The 21940-nt window shown below is 37.2% G+C and overlaps 1 protein-coding gene across 2 annotated transcripts in view; it reads right to left on the reverse strand.

The window, feature by feature from the left end:
- The window catches only part of NUP62CL (nucleoporin 62 C-terminal like), a 100165-nt gene that overhangs the window by 48641 nt on the left and 29584 nt on the right, over positions 1-21940 (reverse strand). For both annotated transcript variants that reach the window (XM_058658478.1, XM_058658477.1), the window contains exons 2-3: positions 13321-13371; positions 3188-3289 (exon numbers count right to left, since the gene is read on the reverse strand). In XM_058658478.1, coding sequence (XP_058514461.1) covers positions 3188-3289; positions 13321-13360 — 142 coding nt within the window. In that variant the 5' untranslated portion in view covers positions 13361-13371. The remainder of the gene's footprint in view (positions 1-3187; positions 3290-13320; positions 13372-21940) is intronic.

Below are 21940 nucleotides of genomic sequence, written 5' to 3' on the forward strand. Positions count from 1 at the left end.
ATCAGTTCCCTGCTTGGTGGCCTGGGAAAGCAGTGGAGGACGGCCCAAAGCCTTAGCACCCTGCACCTGTGCAGCAGATCATTAACCACTGTAATTAGCTAGAAAAGCGCTTTTCTTTTTAAAGATATATTTATTTATTTGAAAGGCAGAGTTAGAGAGAGAGATATCTTACATCCACTGGTTCATTCCCTAAATATGCACAATGGCTGGGGCTGTTCCAGGCCTAACTCAGGAGCCAGGAGCTTCCTCCAGGTCTCCCATGTGGATAGCAGGGCCTAAACAAAGGTTCTTACATTTAAAGGTTGTTAAGAATGTGAGCACAGGGCTCAACACGATAGCCTAGTGGCTATATTCTTGCATTGCTAGTGCCAGGATCCCATATGTTTGCTGGTTTGTGTCCCGGCTGCTCCTTTTCCCATCCAGCTCCCTGCGTGTGGCCTGGGAAAGCAGTGGAGTATGGCCCAAGGCCTTGGGACCCTCCATGTCCATGGGAGACTAAGAAGAGGCTCCTGGCTATAGATCAGATCAGCTACAGCTATTGTGGCTCCTGATGAGTGAATCAGTGATGGAAGATCTTTCTGTATCTACTTCTCTCTGTAAATCTACCTTTCCAATAAAAAAAAAAAATCTTTCAAAAGAAAAAAAAAATGTAACCATAGTTTTTACTGTAATAATCTCACTCAAAGAATAATATGTTGGTATGAATTGCCTAATTCTAATCATTGGCAATCATCTATATTGCTGAACTTTTTGGATATTCTGATGAGATGGTCAACACCCATTTAGACAACATAGAAGCTATAAATTATGACCTATTTACTGTAAATTTATGTAGTACATGTTCAATGAGTATCCCAACATGTTTTAATAATTCTAAAATCCTACTAGATGCAGTACAGCTGCTCCACCTTCTGTGGGGAATTTTAATCCAAATCCCAAAGTCCTACCAACAAGTGTCCAAGTCAAAGTTCTTGGGACACCAATTACAGAGAATAACACAATGTTAACTAATACCCTTTAGTCAAAAACAATGAGAAATTCATGTAGAGATTATTTATCTAAAGAATCTTTCAGGAACTTTTGACTAAGCTTAAAAACCCATGATCACTTGTTTTATGAGAAACCAACATGCACTCCTATGCTCATAGCAGCACAATCAGTAATTGCAAAAACATGGAAACAACCAAAATGCCCATCAACAGAGGATTGGATAAGAAAGCTATGGTTCATCTACTCCATGGAATACTACTCAGCTATTAAAAAAAACAAAATGCAGTTCTTTGTGGCCAAATGGGCCAAACTGGAAACCATAATGCTAAGGGAAATGAGCCAATCCCAAAAGGTTAAATACCACATGTTTGCCTTAATTTAAGATGATATGATGTTATGTATAACATGTTATGTTATGAATGTTACATGTTGTGTATAAACTAAAATTGAAGTGTAGGTGAGGTGGTCACAGAAGGTGGCTGGGAACTCGCATTTACTTTTAACATATTGGTTACTCATTACTATGTCAATTAATTCCATAATGATGTAAATTTTTGCTGATGGTATGTTGGAGCTTTCAATTGACTGGGATGATACTCTGCTGGCTCTGTCTTCAGACCAGAGAGGGTATACCTAAGAAGCCGTTGAACTTGACTGGACAATAAGATGCTGGACTCTATGTTTGGTATACGCTTGCAATGGGGGAATCTCAACTGAACTTGAGCTGTGGTTATGCAACAAGGTGGAGGAATCCACCATGGTGGGAGGGTTTGGGGAGGGGTGGGGAGAACCCAAGTATCTATGTAACTGTGTCACATAATACAATGTAATTAATGAAGTTAAATAATAAATAATTAAAAAAAAACCCCATGATCAGTCCTATTATATGAAATGTCTAAAAAAGGGAAATCTGTGGAGACAGAAAACATATTAAAGGTTATTTATGGCTGAGGGATTTTCTTCAGATGCTGAGAAATGCTGTAAAATTAGATGTGGTGATAGTACCCAGTTTGGTGCCTTATTTAAAATCACCACACTGCACAATTAAGCACAGGTTATTTGTATGATATGTAAGTTATAATGCATTAAAGGTAATTAAAATATATTGTGATCCAGACATATTATTTTGTAGGCAAGTACAACACAGGCAAAAAGGGAGGAAAAAGCAAAGCTCAGAGGGGAAGTCTTTGAACATACTAGTTGATTTTAGCTCCAAATCTCAAACAGTCACTGTCTTTAGATTTATTTCAATTCAAAAGACACTGCTTGTCTACAACAAAAGAATTCCAGAATTTCATATCTCCAAATTGAAATCTACTTGGTAGAAAATACAACTCATGTGGTAATCAATAATTTTTTAATCAATGTTTAGCTAGGCCAAGTGCACAACAGGATGAGGAGGGTATGATACTAAGCATCAGCATTTCCTGGCAAGTTTGATACTCGGGGATGGCAATAACCTTGTTGTTGGACATCAGGAGAACAACAGCCCAGATAAGATTACAATAGAACCAGGATTAATGACAAACATCATGGAAATCTGAAAAAGATACCTGAAAGGCACAGCAAGTTTAACAAGATCTGTGAAAGATACATATTCATTATTTTTAATTATTTTTCAACTCTTGTAAATACTAAGAAGATGCGTAACAGAGCAGTCAAGGGTATGATACAATTAATTTCTCACTCCTCAGCTCAAGACATTCAGAGGGAGAGGTCACAAATACCATACAGTGTCTATGAGAACCTCAAAACTTACAGGAGTCCTATGTCATGTTCTAGTTCTGTTCAGTGAAATCTAAGGGCAATAAACCTGGTCCATGCAGAAAAAAACACACAATAGCAAGGTTCTAACATTTACTTTCCATTTTACCTTATTCACATGAATAATAAGAACTTCTACTTATACATACTTGGTAAAACTCCTACACTTCTTATTAGTAACAGTTTCAAGAAATAGCCTAAAAATATTACAATAATCAATTATGGGCTTGAAATTGTCATTTTAAGCTTCAATAGCAATGTTACTAAAAGGATTCTAAGCTAAAGTCAATCAGGCTCCTAAAGCAAAGCTACTGTTGATGTCAGTAGATATAGATGGGTTCAAGCATAATACAGAAGACACATAGCTTATATTGGCAAATTCAGTTAAATAGCATCATAAAAAATATAGTATTATCTTTGACAAATGGCTTACATGAGAGCTTAGTAGCAACCAAGCTGATGGAAGTATTGGACATTGAAGTGAACGGCATGGTGCTTGAAACAGTGGTTTCATCAGTAGATACTGCAGCCAAATCTAAGAATCAATGTAACAAGCAGAAAGATGTCATTCACAATAGTTTTTTAAAAAGTAAAACACCATCACTGTAAGTTTCCTTGATATGGAGAAATAAAATCCAAGTAAAGAAAACCATGTACCCTGAAACCTAAATAAATAAGACAAAATAAAACCCAGATTATGAAAATGGATCATCAGCATGGCTAAGTACAGTCACTCTTTTGATACTACCATAACAAAGACACTCTACATTACCAATAGAATACACAAGAGGGCCCAGTGCAATGGCTCAGTTGGCTGATCTTCCCTTTGCAAAGCACCAGTATTCCACATGGGCGCTGGTTCATGTCTCGGCTGCTCCGCTCCCCATCCAGGTCCCTGATTGTGGCCTGGGAGGGCAGTGGACGATGGCCCAAGGCCTTGGGACCCTGATCTGGCGTGGCAGATCCAGAAGAAGCTCCTGGTATCTGGCTTCAGGTTGGCTAATTTCTGACTGTTGCAGCCATTTGGGGAGTAAATCAGCATATGGAAGATCTTTCTGTCTTTGCTTCTCTCTATAAATCTGCCTTCCCAATAAAAATAAATAAATCTTTTTTTAATAGACAAAAGAAAAGGACCCACTATCAAAATTGTGGCATAAACAATCCCATGGATATGGTTCCCACTAAAACATCTGTAACTGGCAAAACATATTTTTTTAAAAAAAATTACTGGAAATCACCAGAAGCTGTCCTGAGGGCATACAGGAAAATACGAAAGATTTATTCAAGAAAATCTAAGATTCAGTATTCCGACAGTGAAAGACTGTAATGGCATCTAAGCCACATGTACTCATACGTCACTGCTCACTTTGATGGGAAACCAAGAAGGCTGACTCCCTCATGTTTCCAGTTCCCAGTCAAGGGATAAATTATATCTCAATGAGAGGGACAAACAACACCAACAGAGCTGAAAATCCTGATGAATATATCCAAAAGTTCAGGGGGCACCCTTCCTTTATCACGTCCTTACTCACAGTAAAGAAGTTCATTACAAACAGAGCTCACCCTGATCCTGATTGCTTGATCCCAGCTCAAGTGAAAGCATAAGTTCCAAGTATGAAGATGTAAGCAAGAAGTGCAGTGGTTATTAAGGTTTCGTTGCACCCAAAGCCCTGGCTCAAAGATTTTGCTGAGGGATTTATTAGAACAGAGAGTTCCCACGCTATCCCTAAGAGCACTACATGGAAATAGAGTATGAGATTGTTCAAGCCAAAGGACACTCTTAATAATATAAATGTTGAAGATATATTTTGTTTATTTCTTATTGGAAATACAATTAGGGGATAAGAGGAGGTAAAAGATTATCCAGAAGCTCAGCGCAATGCCTCAACTGACTAATCCCCCCTGTACAAGTGCCAGAATCCCATACGGACATTGGTTAGATCCCGACTGCTCTTCCCATCCAGCTTCCTGCATATGGCTTGGGATAGCAGAGGAGGAAGACACAAAACCTTGGGACCCTGCATGTACATGGGAGACTGACAAGAAGCTCCTGACTTTGGACTCACTCAGCTACAGCTGTTGTTAGCCATTTGGGGAGGGAACGAGTGGATGAAAGATCTTTCTGTCTCTACTTCTATCTGTGAATCTGCCTTTCCAACAAAAATAAATAAATCTTTTTTTTTAAGAAAAAAAAGATTATCCAGAAAAAAATCAGAAAAGTAGGACTATTTCTGTTCACAGATGGTATGATCATTATTACACAAAATTCTAAGGAATTACTAAAAATGTATTAATACCACAAATAAGTTCTAAAAGGCTACAGGATATATAACCAATATATAAAATAGCTCACATATCCATATTATAACAATGGACAATCCACAAAAATGAAAGTAAGAATCCAGGGGATGGCACTGTGACACAATGTGTTAAATCATGGTCTACAAAGGTGGCATCCCGTATGAGTAATGATTCAAATCTCAGCTGTTCCACTTCTAGTCCAGTGCCTTGCTAATGTGCCTAGGAAAAGCAATGGAAGATGGCCTAAGAACTTGGGGCCCGGCTACCCACACATATGGGAAATTCAGTTGGAATTTCAGGCTCCTGGCCTTGGCTTATAACAGTAGCCATTTGGGAAGTGAACCAGTGGATGGAAGATATTTCTCTCTCTCTCTCTGTGTCTTTCTCACCCTATCTCTTCCTCTCTCTGTAACTGTCTTTCAAATAAAATTAATCTAAAAATAACACTGAAGAAGCTCTCCATATATTGATTGATGTGAAACACCTACAGATATTTTTTAAAATTATATTGACTTTTTATTTTTATATATTTATTTCATTTTTATTTCCAGTTTCATTTTTGAACCATTTCACTGCATTATTCAAAATTACAAACAAATCGATGGTTTTCTCCTCAACATAAGACATTTCATTTATGTATTATATATATTTTAAGTGTTTACTATTTTCCACCTTTAATTCACCTAGGATCTTTCATTAACATTTAGGTGAAAGCTAATCCCCTTTCCCCCAATGAGATTGTCCAGTTACTGCAATTTATTTAGTCATGACTCCATCCTCTCCTTCCCCACCCCCGCCACCATGGACTTGAAACATGACTCTCACAAACACAAGTTTGTTTTTGTACTTTAAACATAGAATATTTTCATATATTTTCCTACAAGAACTTCACCAGTACTTTCATAAAATACAAGATGGCTAATTTCAGGCATTTATTCACCCATTTGAACTTTAGAATCTTGTAAAGCCTGTCTCTCCTTTCTTTTCCCTAAAGACTCTCATTACATTTTTACAAGAAATGCATTAAATGGATAAATTAAATATGGAGATAAATGACATTTTTATATTACTGACTGCATTCTGTGAGTCTCTTCATTTATTCAAATCTTCTTTCACATTCCTCTGTGAAATTCTGAGGTTTTCTTCATCCAGGTCATGTATGTTTTTAAAAGTTTATTTCTAGGCATTTCATACTTTTGGTTGAATTTGTTAACTGGATCTTCATCCATTCTTAACTACAACTGCTGAAACATGGAAAAACTATTGATTTTTGTGTTATTTAGTTTGTACTGGTCATATTACTGAAACCTCATCACTAGCCCTAATTAAATTTGCACTACAATTATGCCTGTGTTTTAAAATCTTGATCATTTGTCTCAGATACTGGCATAATTTCAGCAGCTTGAATTTAAATCATTCACCCAGAGGTAGCTAAGGAAACAAATGCCACTTACTTAATATGATTTGCTTTAAAGTATAATGAGTTTTACTGTTAAACAGAAAAGAGCTTCAGAGACGAAGTTTTATCTTCCTAATCATGGGTAAATAAACCTTTGTTGGGTGAGCTATCCTGTGTACTGTAGGATGTTCAGCAAAATCCCTGGCCTCTACCCAGTAGATTTTAAGTTTTGACCATCAAAAAAATGTCTCCAGACATGGCCAAATATTCTGAAGTAGAAGAGAGGGATACAAAATCATCTCCAGTTGAGACCCACTGGAGAAGAGCACTACAACATTGTAATTTCCTCCGTCCATCTAGAGCTACGAGGATATCAAAATCTTTAATCGTTTATGGTTAAGAACATAAGAAAATGCTAACTGGGTTAAAATTTTGGAGGCACAAAAAGGTTTTGTTTTGTTTTTTTTTTTCATAAAACGAAATAGGGTCATGTTACAATAGCTAAAATGGTGATACTAGAACAAAAAGAATAGTTTAACAGAACAGAATAGGATATCCAGAAATAAAGTCAAGTCTATATAATAATTTGCTGTACCAGAAGGTAGTGACTATAATTAGTAAAGAAGGAATATTTCACAAAATACAATTGTTCAATTCACTGGTAATTTGGGGAAGATTCTTAAAAAAATAACCATTAAGGGCCCGGCGGCATGGCCTAGCAGCTAAAGTCCTCGCCTTGAACGGCCTGGGATCCCATATGGGCGCCGGTTCTAATCCCGGCAGCTCCACTTCCCATCCAGCTCCCTGCTTGTGGCCTGGGAAAGCAGTCGAGGACGGCCCAATGCATTGGGACACTGCACCCGCGTGGGAGACCCGGAAGAGGTTCCAGGTTCCCGGCTTCGGATCGGCGCGCACCGGCCCGTTGCGGCTCACTTGGGGAGTGAAACATCGGACGGAAGATTTTCCTCTCTGTCTCTCCTCCTCTGTGTATATCTGACTTTGTAATAAAATAAATAAATCTTTAAAAAAAAATTAAAAAACAAATAAATCCTGAGGTAGAGTGCCATATATACATATACCTAGAGAGAGAAATTCAGAAGATTGAACAATTTGACAAAAATAAAAGCTACAATTTGAAAGGCTTCCATTTCTTGAGAGTTGCATAAGATGTACTTTTCCTTTTTACCCCTGCTAAATACAACCAAGACCTCTGGACTTAAAATTTGAAATAAATATAAGAAGATTCCTAGAAGTGGAAAAACTGTAGCAAATTGGATAGAAATTTTAGGACCAAATAGACAGTGCTAAGTTCTTTCGACTTCCTTTATAATTTCCCAGGCTTGCAGTTGAACAGACTAACAATCCAGAAGTACCAGTCCAGACTTTCCAACACAAAAAGGAAAGGGAAGGCCAAGCACACAGCAGCTTTTTCACCCTCGACAGTAGTTTATGAACTTTAGCTTCACTGCGAGGGGGCGGAGGGGTGGATGCATAGATAAAAATCCTCACTTCTACTACCAGAAATCAGGAGATTCTTACTTCAATATGTCCACACCACCAACACCAAGTGAGGAAACAAGTTCCACTCTCAAATGCAGTAAGGAGACAGTACTCTTCTTCCCGTGTCAAAGCAATGTCAAATCAAGCCAGCTAAAGCAAAAGGTTTAAATCAAAGCCAGATTCTGGACATGAAATATGAAAATGTTCAAGTCCCATTAAAAAAAAAAAAAAAACTCATCCAACCAAAGACCAGGAAGGTCACAAGCTGAAAGGAAAAAATATATCAGTATATGTTAACTGATGAAGATTTTAAATATTCATGATAAAAATGCACTAAAATGCAACAAGTACAGCTAAAACACACACACACACTAGCCTCAAAAAAAATTTGAAAAGAAAAGAAAGAATGGAAGGGCCCAGCAGCAGAATAGAGGGTAAAGACAAGAATTACTGAACTAGATGACAGAATAACAGAAATAAACTAATTTGAATGACAGAGAAAAACAGTCTGAAAAATTAACAGAACAGCATGCCCTTTGGAACTATAACAAAAGATTTAACATTCCTGTCATCAGAGGCACGAAGAAAAAGGCAAGGCTAAAAAAGAAATAATAGCTGAAAATTTCCCAAATTGGCAAGAGACATAAACTAACAGACTCAAGAAACCAAACGAGCTCAAGAAGGATAAATCCAAATAAATCCACACAAAGACATAATAATTTTTGAAAACTAATGACTAAAAAAAATCTCAGAAGCTGAAAAAGAACAACAGCATCCAAACAATAAAGGAAAAAATATCTGGATGACAGAGAATTTCACATCAGAAACCACAGAGGCAAGAACTAGGCCAATATTTTTTAAGCACAGAAAGGAAAGAACTGTTAACCCAGAACTAATAAAAATATCCACTAGGAATTAGGAAGAAATCAAGACACTGAGAGATGAAGGGAAATTCAAGAGGACTTGTTATTGGTGGAATATTCCAAAAGACTGGCTACAGAAAACTCTTTCAACCAAAATAAAATGATTAAAGAAGAAATATTGGAACCTCAGGAAATAAGAAATAACAAACGTAAGCAAAAATATGGGTAAACACAACAGGTTTTCATTCTCATCTTAAGTTTTTACTAATTATGGCTGATAACTGAAGTAAAAACTAGAATCCTGTCTGATGTAGCTCTCCAAATGAATACAGGGACTATTAATGACAATCACATTGCAAGTAGGGATATTTAAAAGACATACCAGGAGGGAAAAAAATTCTATAGTTCATTCAAACTGGTACAATGACAACATCAGTAGACATGACAAGTTACTAAGTTATTTCCCCTCTCAAAACAACCACTAAAAATGCTATGCAAAGAGCTACTCTTAGACAATAAATAAATCAAGATGTGCAACAATAGGAAGGGAAGAAATGGGAAACAGAAATGAAAGATATAAAAAAGGTAGACTTAAGTTCTACAGTAGCAATAATTATAGTACACTGAATTATATATATATATACGTATATATATATATATACACACACACATACACCGAATGACAATTAAAAAGAGAGTGGCAGATATATACCAATATATATGCTAACATATATCTGACAAAGGGGATTAAAATATACCATGATCCCAAAATAAATATTATTTACAGTGAATTCATTTCAAAATAATGTTATAGGCAGGTTGAGAGTAAAATAATAGAAAATATATACCATTCAACATCAACTCAAATTCAATAGGAGGGACTGGCATTGTAGCATTGCAGGTTAAGACCAAGCTATGACACCTGAATTCCCTATTAGTGCCAGCTCAGGTCCTGGCTACTCTACTTCCAATCTTGCTTCCAGCAGCCACGTCCAGGGAGGCAGTGGATGACGACTCAAGAGCTTTGGCCCCTGCCACCCACGTGGGACAGAGGTCCAGGATCCTAGCTTAGGCTTGGTGCAGCCCTGGATATTGCTGCCATCTGGAATGGGAATTAGCAAATGGAAGATCTTTATCTTTCATTTACTCTCTCTTCCCTTGCTTTTGTTTTTCTCAGGTATATATAAAAGATTTAAAATTTTAGAAGACAACAAGAATATCTATCTACAAACACAAATATATCTAACTAGTATATAATTTGGTGAAAAAAAAATCATCCTTAAACCAAACTGAAGATGAGATGGTAATGCTATTTCAACTGCTAAACCAACAAAGCTTAACACATAAACACACAAAAAGGATAACATGCAACACTTCAGGGAAATGCAAACTTTCATACCAACAACAATAGATAATGAGTGCCTACCGCAGCCAGGCAAGGGTCTAAGCATTTTACCTGTATTAAGCACTGAGAGGTTAAAGTATCATAGAACTGTTAAAATGGCAGGGCCAAGACTCAAACATTTACTTCCTTATTGTTATTTTAAAAAGATATGTATTATTCATGACACCAAATATTCATTAATATACAATTAAAATGATGCCCCCAAGGTAGTTCCCAAATATTCTGGCATTACAGTTATTTTAATGCTCTAGTTCATCTTCTATGCCACATACTATCTTAACAAATAATTTTGGTGTTCTTCTCACTATCAACTAAAAATTATAAATACATTTTTCTATATTATCTATAACTTTTAAAAACTTTTTCCTTCTAGTTGTTTCCAAAAGCTCTGGAAAAAACAAAACATGTAGTTTAATCAAATGTATCATAAGTAAAATGGTTAACATCTAATTCATTGTATTTTCCCATATGCTAAAGCATCCACAATAAAATCAAATTTATATGGTTCATAAACCAGAACTCTTTACTAACTGCAATTTGGTTTTCAAGATCCTGAATAGCTACTAATTAATGTTCAATATAAGCTAAGTGCATTTTACTGAATCATAATTTGGAGAGTGATAATCTATATATAGTATGTAGATATGTCTAAGCCAAAATATTTTATCAAGAATATACAATTCCCCAACTATGCCATATAATTAATTGATTTTATTACTTTTTTATTGTGTATCACTCCAAGTACATTCCTTCTTGTTCTATTACATGTTTTGATAAACTTCATTTGAAGAGTTTTATTTCTCAAAAGGAGAATATATAGACAGACTGCGAGCAGAATTTATTTGTTAAATAAAAAGGTTAAATAATTGACCAAAACATTTCATTGCAAATCCATCACTACTATATAACGATGCGTCTGGACTGCTAGTTCCCATAAGGTTGAACTTTTCCCAAAACAGATATTGTTTGGTTCAAAACTAAAAACCACAAACCAGTAAGGGCAGTTTACATTTAATTTCTGCTGCATTCACATTCATTAATGACACTAACCTTCAACAAGTGAAGTGACCGTATTGGTATTCTATCAATTAAATAAGAGCGTCAAAATCAATCCTGGAGGCTGTGCCTCTCCATTAGAGAGCAAGCTCAAACTTTACCCATAGGCTCTCTGCAAGGTTGAAAAGAGCAAATTGTTGTGTGGCAATAGTTCCACTTAGCTGCCTAAGTAGCATCCATGAGGTGGTAATCCCGTGCTTCCAGTCTGCAGTGTGCCACTTCCACAGATGCATGAGATGCCTGTGGTTGTTCATAGACATAAGCGGAAGTGGAAGCTGAGCCAAAGGCAAAGGAGCTGGATGTCATCCCCTGGGATTGGGTACTGCTTGTTCCAGCACTTATAAGAGTGCTGGTACTCAGTCCCAAAGCCCAAGGATTAGACTCTAAATTTTTTAGAAGCAGTATCATTTCCATTTAATTTTAGTATATCTACACTGAACAGAAAAAAAAGGTGAAATAAAGGTATGCATTTTGTAACAGTTTAAATGGCAGCTAGATAGCAGCTCCTGTCAAATCAAATTTTAAATAAGAAGTTTTTAAGATTTTATTGTATGGTTTACCTCAGTTTAGTAAGATAGCCAGATAGATATAAGACTACATGTACAGGGTTCCATATTTGTTCCACCACGGATAAAACTTACCTAATTTTATCCACTCCAAAGAGGAAAAAAATTCAAAGCATTTTCATAGAGAATGAATACTTCGGAAAATTACATTTTCAGTAGAGACGTTAGAACTTACATTTCCTCTGCCAGCCTGGCAAACTTAAGTAAACAACAGACACTCTTGTTTCTTCAGACAGAGTCACAAAGCCAAACAAGAGCCACCTTTTTAATATAATTTCTAAAAGTTTAATTTATAATTGACATAAAATTCTACATATTTTAAAAGCATTTTATGTCATGAAAAAATATTTCAATATTTAAGTTACCCCCTCAAATAAAATTATTTAACACTCAATTACATGTTATTACATAATAAGATAGGGAAGAGATCCAAAGGGATGCTACTGGCCATGAATCTAATTGCATTTGTATAAAAAGGCATATTCAATGGGTATCTGCTTTAAAATTCTGATATGCAGGAGAGGAAAACTGCATAAACAAGGTCGTTACAATGATCAATAAATAAAGATCTCTCCAGAGAGAAATTTATTAAGCATGGAGCCCAATTTCAACACGATGTATGTCCAAATCTCAATGCCTGCTCCTCCAGTGATTCACAAAAGGAAAACCACAGATCAGATTTTTTTCCTTTTTTTAAAAAAAAGATTTATTTATTTTTATTGGAAAGTTATATATGCAGAAAGGAGGAGAGACAGAAAGGAAGATCTTCCGTCTGCTGAATCACTCCCCAAGTGGCCACAATGGCTGGAGCTGACCCTATCGAAAGGCAGGAGCCAGGAACTTCTTCTGGGTCTCCCACATGGGTGCAGGTTCCCAAGGCTTTGGGCCATCCTCAACTGCTTTCCCAGGCCACAAGCAGAGAGCTGGATGGGAAGTGGGGTGTTAGAACTGGCACCCATATGGGATCCCAGCACGTTCAAGGTGAGGACTTTAGCTGCTAGGCTACTATGCTGGGCCCCACAGATCAGATTTCAATGTTTTTGGTACCTCAAATACAAGATGGCTTTAATTTGTAAGAGTATCTTAGGAATGAATAATGAGTCCAAGTATTTGACTTAGAAATGCCATATTATTTGTCTATCCTGTCCATGGTCTAAATCTGAAATTTGTCTTTGAAAGATAATTTTGCAGCCCCTAAAAGAATCAAAAACTGTACTGATGTTCTTACCCTAAGGAAAATCTACTCCTGACTGGTGCACAAGTAGATTCAGTTGGTATTGCTAAGCTAAGTTGTATAATCCATGTGTCCAGAATAAAATTACTGAATAAAAACTGGCTGATAGAAATTGAAGATGTACTTACAATTGGTTATAATGGAGTCCAGAAATTAATACCTCCTATACCAGGGGTAAAGAAAGTCAACTGTGCAGTTGGAGTGGTGGTCATTGTCTTTGCAGAGTTGGGAAGTGAACTCACCTGTACTGTTACTTGTTTCTCCAGAAATAAGCCTGCTCATAATTCCAAACCCTAAAAGGGAATAAAAAAAAAATTAGAGATCTTATGGCAAGCTGCAAATCATGATGGCAGATATAGATCTTATTGGAATCATTCTACACAAACCAAATGCCTAGAAATATCAAGCAGAAATTATTTAATAAATACATTTGCAAAAAACACAAAATTTGTCTAGAAATAAAATCAATTACCCAAGTGTCAAACATAGAGAGGACTGTTATATACAAGCAGAAGCTGAAGCTACTTAGCCCAAGAAAAAGCTAAATGAGATATATATTTTAACATCCTGAATACAATGATGGACTATAGATTGTTTGAGGCTAAAGAACAAGGCTGTAGTCCCCTGAATCAGCAGACACCTAGTGGAGCCCAAATCTGGAAAACAACAACAGAAGAATGGAAATGACATCGGGGAAATGCAGGGAACTCAGGCTGGTGAGAGATGATGATGGCTCAAAATCATTGTGCTTTTCTGGCATAGAAACTTTAAGCTATCATGCTAACTTTAAAATTGGATTGGAGTTTACGAAACCTTCAAGGTTCAGGCAGGTTGCCCATGACATTTCTCAACAAGTATATCTCTACTTCCTAGGCCACACAGAGTCACACAGGGTCTCGGTCTCTCTCTCTCTCTCTCTCTCTCTCTCTCTCTCTCTCTCTCTCTCTCTCTCCCTTTTTCTCTCACATACACACACAACAACAACAAGAAAATATCCAGATGATGACTTCAGAGAATTACAAAGCATCTAAGCAAGTCATCTTTTGATTACTAGCCTAAAAAATTTTCATCTCATCTAATAAATTAGATACAATAGAGCCATCTGAATGACACATTAAACTAATTTTATGTGTTCAAAAGCATGAAGAAAGTAGAAGCATCCATTAAGAAACAAGTGAAAAATGAAGGAGAATCAAGAAAAAATTGAAGAAATGTGTATCACCTTTAGAGATAAACAGGCTCAAGAGATGGATTTATATAACATTACAGACACAGCTGAAGGGAAAAATAAGTGGAAAAAGGAACAGAAAAATTCTGCCAGAACACAGGGCAGAAAAAGTGATGGGGAAAAAGGAGGAAACTAAGAGTAAGGAGAACAAGAAGCTCCTGCATATATACAGGAAGAATGAAAAAAATATATAACAATAGCAGAGACAATGTTCAAAGGGATAATAAATGAATTTGCTAGAACTAAAGGAATGTCTCAGAATGGCACGATGGCTCAATGGCTAAATGCTTTCCTTGCATGCTCCAGGATCCCATATGGGTGCTAGTTTATATCCCAGCTGCTCCATTCCCATTCAAAAAAGCAGTCGAGGACGGCCCAAAGCCTTGGGGTCCTGCACCCAGGTGGCAGATCTGGAAGAGGCTCCTGGTTCCTGGCTATGCATGAGCCCCAGCCGTTGTGGCCCTTGGGGAGTGAGCCAGAGGAAGAAAGATCTTTCTCTCTGTCTCTCCTCTCTGCATATCTGCCTTTCCAATAAATATAAATAAATCTTTGAAAAAAGTTCTGAGATTTAAAAGGCCACTAAGGGCAAGCAGGTATCTTTCCCCACCACACATAAAAAGACAAAACTTCAGAGAACAAAACACCAGATTTATCTAATAAGGAATAACAACCAGATTAACAATACAATCTTCATTAGTAACAGTAATTGACAAAAAAATACATAAAGTTTTAGGGGAAAATAATTGTGAACTTATAATTCTTTCTCAGCCAATATTAATAAAATGGGATGTGGCCAAAACTTGGTTTTTAACAATGGGTCTGAAAGATAATAAGAAATCTGTGAAAAAAAATATTTCACTGAAGCTAAGGGTCCTATTAATTCTTGCAACACTAAGGCAGAAAAAAATGACCAATCTATCATAACTCCTTAAACCACTTCATTTTTTAATGAATACCAAGGACTCAAACTGGCTCTTGGCTATGGGATACTAGCATTGCAAGAGGATGCTTACTGTTACATAATACAAGCCTATACACACACATATGATTTTTAACTGACAAAAGCTATATGGATTTATAGGGTACCATGTGTGCACTGTATAATGTCAAACCAGGTTAAAAATCAAGCACTAAACTCTTCTTTATAGTGAAAACATTTATTGAAAATAAAAACCTTTGGGGAGTTTTTAAGAGAGAAATATTTAGTACATTATCACTTCCTATGATCACCCTACTGTGCAATAGAACACAACTTTTTAAAAACTGTCTAACCATAACTTAGTATTCTTTAAGTCAACATTTCTCTCTGTCTTTTGGTGCTTGCCTGACTTCACTTAACACAATGACCTCCTGTTCCATCCATGCCATTGCAAATGAAAAATTTCGTACTTATTTATGACTGGCTAGTATTTCATTGTGTATTTGTATCACATTTTCTTTATCTATTCCTTAGTAATGGGATACTTAAGCTACTTCCATTTCTAAGCTACTGTGAATAAGAGTGCAGTAAACATGGAAATTTAAGTGTTTCTTTGACAGGCTGATTTTATTCCCTTAGATATATACACAGTAGGGGGATAGCTGTATCATATGGTTGTTCTAATTTTAATTTCTTGAGGATCCTCCATACTGGTTTTTTTCCCCACAATGATTGTACTAATTTATATTCCCATCAGTGTATAGGTTTTTCTTCTCTACAACTGTGCCATCATGTACTACTCTTTATTTTTTGACAATAGCCAATTAAAATGTGTAGTGTTGAAGTATTATTTTTAAAAACAAGCGAAAAATCTTAAACCTGTTATTTATATTTATTATGATTAGTCACGCAACTTAACTTTTTTATATTTATTTATTTATTTGGAAATCACATGCTTAACTTGAAAAACATCATGAGCTTTCTCCAAATAACGATATGTTTTATATACATATCAGTTTATATAATCAGTCCTTATTGACATAATCTCCGATTTTTTACTATTTTGAACAAGGATGCAATGCATGTGTGTGTGTAAGTATTAAAATATTTTAGTTTTGACCCATATTGTCAAATCATCCCCCAGTTTGAAGGTATTGCCAGTTTACAGTTTCAACAGCAATGCACAAGAATACTTACTTTCTTACACCCTGAATCACACGATGTGTAATTAAACTTCAGCCAACGTAAAAACTTCAGCCAAAGTTAAAATTTGAGTACTGGGCCCGGCATGATAGCCTAGCAGCTAAAGTCCTCGCCTTGCATGCGCCGGGATCCCATATGGGCGCTGGTTCTAATCCCAGCAACCCCACTTTCCACCTAGCTCCCTGCTTGTAGCCTAGGAAAGCAGTCAAGGACGGCCCAAAGCTTTGGGATCCTGCACCCATATGGGAGACCTGGAAGAGACTCCTGGCTCCTGGCTTCGGATCAGCTCAGCTCCAGCCATTGCGGCCCTTTGGAGAGTGAATCATCAGACAGAGGATCTTCCTCTCTGTCTCTCCTCCTCTCTGTATATCTGACTTTGCAATAAAGATAAAAATTTTTAAAAAAATTACTTATTTTGTAACCATTCAAAACTACTAAATATTATCTAATTTAAGAATGGATATTTCAGAATAATGAAACTGTGACTGTTTTTGAAGGACTACACTATTTTAATAATATAGAGGAAATTAGTGCAGTGGGGAGACTCAGGGTTGTTGAGGGGAAATCCCAGAGCCTATGGAAACGTATCATAAAATATTTTTTTAAAAGAAAAAGTTATAGAAACAGAGTAAGGCCGAAAGGAGAGAGAAATAGACGGAGCAGGTAGAGGTGGGTAGGTAGGAAGGAGAGTGAGAGAGAAAAAAAATGAATCTGCCCTCTGCTGGTCATTCCCCAGGTTGCTGCAAATCCCTGGCTAGCCAGGCTGAAATCAGGAGCCAGGAAGTCATCTACACCTCCCAGGTGGGTGCAGAAGCCCAAATGCTTAGGCCTTTTCCCACTGGTTTTCCCAGGCCATCAGCAAGGAGTTCAATCCAGAAGTGGAACAGCTGGAACACATATTGGTGCTCATAGGGGATGCTGGTGTCACAGGTCACAATTTGACCTGCTGTGCCACAATACCAGCCCCACAACTTTACTTAACTTTTATCTTTCTTTGTGCTTTCTGCCAAGTTCCATGTATGTTTTATCTTTTTGTATATTTACATGGATGGAATTGTCTTCATTCCTTTAATTTTTCCCAGACCCGGAAGTTATACATTCTAAACATATTAATATGCATGAGTTCTCACAAATTCTTTTACCATCTAGGCCTGAATTAATTTTCTCCTAACAAAGCCCTGAAGGTACCTGTGGGTTTTTGTTGTTGTTGTTTGTTGTTAAATAAACAGAGCCTTAGTATATTTTGTCTTCCCTATGCATATCACCACTATATTTCAAAAAACAGAAACAAGTTATGCTCCATATCTGTGCCTTATTGTGTTCCTGAAGCCATCCTCTGTTCCTCTTTATCCATATAACTTGACCATAGGAAACGGAAGTTCATAAACTACAGTTTTGTACCCAAAGAAAGGAATGCAAGTAATAGATGGCAAAGAGCTTCGGTAGAAAACCTAATAGTCCAAAAGAAATGTTGATAAGTTACTTGAAAGAACTACTGGAAAGACAAACATTGCCCATTTTAAAATCCAATCTTAATGGAGCTTACTGAGTAAAGAAAAAAAAAATTCCGTGAGTGCTGCTGCCCTATCAGATTGTTCAACTCACTTCAGTTGCACTGGAGCCCCAGTATCTCCACTTTTGAAATTCTGATTGTTCCACTGAGTAACCAAAATACCCTTAAACAAAATGAGTTCAAGAGTAGATATTTAGCCTAGCAGTTAAAATGTTCACATCCCATATCAGAATGTCTGCATTTAATTTCTGGTTTGGTGGCTCCTTAGTGCAGCTTCCCGCTTTTGTAGACCTCAGGATGTAGCAATGACAACTCAAGTAACTGGTTTCCTACCTCCTAAACAGGAGAACTGAATTGCATTCCCAGTTCCTAGCTATCACCCTACCCATGGCAGATATTTGGAGTACGAACCAGCTGATGACAGTGCTATTTTTGTCTCTCTGCCTCTAAAATACATAAGTAATGTTAAAATAAGCAAATATCATATAATCTTATGTGTAATTTAATTTCATGTAAACAGCTATGAGAAAGCTTTCCAGAATATACTGTCGGTGTTATCCTCACTGTCACTAAAGGTTCAACAAATCAAAGATAATAATCAGCACTCTCAGCTGGCCTAGGTAGTGAATGTAACCTGGATTTCAAATTACAAATCAAAAAATTAGTATGCCACTAGATCATTTATTAGTATTCACATTGCCTGCTCTGTGTAGTACCTACCATCATTAAATGATCCTAGAAATGGTCTTGGGATAGGAAACTAGATGTAGGAACAATAAATTATGCTAGGTTATTTCAAGACATACCACTGCAGCATGCAAGTTCGTCAATCTCTTGTGTAAAAGCAGAAAAAAGAGGGGCACTTATTGAAGCTGAAATCGCTTATTTTTAATCACCTAATAACAAATCAAAAAGGTATTCCAGTTGTTAGCTGAGGAAACTGTGACTCTTGGATACTAAACAAGTTTCCTAAAATAAAACAACAACAAGGGCCCGGCGGCATGGCCTAGTAGCTAAAGTCCTCGCCTTGAACGCCCCGGGATCCCATATGAGCGCCGGTTCTAATCCTGGCAGCTCTGCTTCCCATCCAGCTCCCTGCTTGTGGCCTGGGAAAGCAGTCGAGGACGGCCCAATGCATTGGGACACTGCACCCGCGTGGGAGACCCGGACGAGGTTCCAGGTTCCCGGCTTCCGATCAGCGTGCACCGGCCGTTGTGGCTCACTTGGGGAGTGAATCATCGGACGGAAGATCTTCCTCTCTGTCTCTCCTCTCTGTATATCTGACTTTGTAATAAAATAAATCTTTAAAAAAATAAAAAAACAACAACAAACTGAAGGAACTGGACATAATACTGCTATTTCAATACTAGCGTAAGCAACACACCATTAGAAAGATAAATCTACTACGTTTCAAAAGACAGAGACAAAAGGAGTTCAAGCTGACTACCTAGTATGAGCCATCTCAGCATAAATGCTTGGGAACTATTGTCTCATAAACCATAAATGAATTTGGGGAGTCATTCACACTAATATAACCTCACACTACTGTGAAAAATGACTGTCAAGAAGTGACTAGCATAGAAGCTCAGCCATGTAATTATTAAAAATTGTTCCTACTTTCTTGGAAGTAAATAAACCATTCTTCCTCTGAGGCAACATTTCGTTTAAACTGCCTATTACTTGACAACCATCAAGTTCCACCACTGCGCTCCACCTTCTCTAGAATACCATGACTAAGAGAGCTGTCCTGAGGACTCTCACAATGTGATTAGTCATGTTTTAAAAACATTCCTATAAATAGCATCCTCTGACAATACATATGGTTCTTCAATATATCATTAATTGGAGCAGCAGAGAAGCAAAGGAAAAATACAAGTTTATAAGCAGCCCCTTGTTTCACATATATATATAAGGGCTTCCAGAAAAGTACTGAAGATAAAAGTAGAAAAATCTAAATCTCAAAGCCCGGTAAGGACTTTATTTACATTAACAGTTATGATTGTCAAGTCTGGAAGTAGAAACTGAGTTACTATTATTTTATTCTAAATGTTTAAGTCCCTATAGAAAAAATGGATAAAGAAAGATTAAACGTACCCAGGCATTTTGAAGGAAACAGAGAAGGATTAAACATCTAATGATAATTTTATTTCATGCAAAAAAAAAAAATAGGGCTCCTGAAAACGATATACTGGCTTGAGTTTCATATTATTTTAAGTAGTAAAACTTAATGATTATCTTTCACATGAAGTCCTTTTCCCCTTGATACTATAAAATATCAAAGCCACTAAGTCAGGATCTAATTTTAAGAGCTAGAACATTTCTTTCTTTTTTTTTTTTTAAGGATTTATTCATTTTATTACAGCCAGATATACAGAGAGGAGGAGAGACAGAGAGGAAGATCTTCCGTCCGATGATTCACTCCCCAAGTGAGCCGCAACGGGCCGATGCTGCACCGATCCGATGCCGGGAACCTGGAACCTCTTCCGGGTCTCCCACGTGCAGGGTCCCAAGGCTTTGGGCCGTCCTCAACTGCTTTCCCAGGCCACAAGCAGGGAGCTGGATGGGAAGTGGAGCTGCCGGGATTAGAACCGGCGCCCATATGGGATCCCGGGGCTTCCAAGGCGAGGACTTTAGCTACTAGGCCACGCCGCCGGGCCCGAACATTTCTTTAAAAAAAAAAAATCACAAACTTAGGAACTTACCTCCAACAGATCAAAATTGAGACAAAAGGGGAGGATAGAAGGAAACAAGAGAAGGAACAATATTTTTTATTGTTTCTTTATCTGAAAGACAGAGTGAAATAGAGAGGAGTGACAAAATCTTCCACTCACTGGTTCACTCCCCAAATGGTTGCAACGGCTGGGGCTGGGCCAAGCTGAAGCCAGGAGTCCGGAGCTTTTTCTGGGTCTCTTACATCAGTGTGGAGCCCAAGGACTTGGACCATCCTCCACTGCTTTCCCGGGTCATTAATAATAAAGATGGATCAGAAGTGGAGCAACCGGGACTCCAACCAGCACCCACACAGAATACCAACATTGCAAGTGGAGGCTTAACTTGATTTACCACAACACAGGCCCAAGGGAGAATATTGGGGTAGCATTTGGCATAGTAGTTAAGTAGTCTCATAGTATGACCATATCCCATACTGGGGTACCTACCTTGTGTCTCAGCTCAGCTTTTGACTCCATGAAAGACAACAAGTGATGGCTCCAGTACTTGGGTCCCTGACACTCATTAGCTTTTGCAAGTATTTGATGTGTGAACCAAAGAACAGGACCTATCTCTCTGCTTATATGCAATAAATGAATTTTTTAAACTTCAAGAAATTCAATATTAAGAGTGGGAGAATCTTGGCAGAACTGAAAAGGACCTAAGTATATTTGTAGAAAACAGGTGTTCTTGAGGAAGAATGGGCATGGAGAACAGAGACTCAGGAAGAAGCCCAGCTGTGGAAACTGGGTGGGGGAATGGAACCTAAAAGAGGGCAAAACATCCAAAACAGGGCATATTGAGCATTGGGGTTAAGGGGAGGGGAGGAGAAAGCAAGTAGAGCAGAACACTTGAGAAAGCGCTCAAGGAAATCCAGGACAAAATGTATCACATGCAAAAGAAAACCTCAAAAGCACACTCATAAGACACTGGAGAATTCTGAAACATGGTATTCATAAAAGTACTTTTGCAAGCATGTGAATGATAAAAGTTGTCATTCTTAGAGATTGCAAAAACTATCATTTTGGAAGGAAAAGCAGATCTAATCTAATTAAATTATTTTAATAAATATTCACTTTTTTTCCAGAGCCTCACGCCACAAAGAATAAAGCAATTACCCATAAGTTTTGTAAAATAATAATCAGTATGTTTGCATTTTGTTGCAAAATACACATAACATAAAATGTACCATTTTAGCCATTTTTAAGTTTATACTTGACTGTCATTAAGCAAATTCATAATGTTGCTCAAACATCATCACTATTTACAAAGATTTTCCATCATCCCTGA

The sequence above is a fragment of the Ochotona princeps genome, chromosome X, assembly GCF_030435755.1.
Source record: "Ochotona princeps isolate mOchPri1 chromosome X, mOchPri1.hap1, whole genome shotgun sequence".
Taxonomy (NCBI): Eukaryota; Metazoa; Chordata; class Mammalia; order Lagomorpha; family Ochotonidae; genus Ochotona; species Ochotona princeps.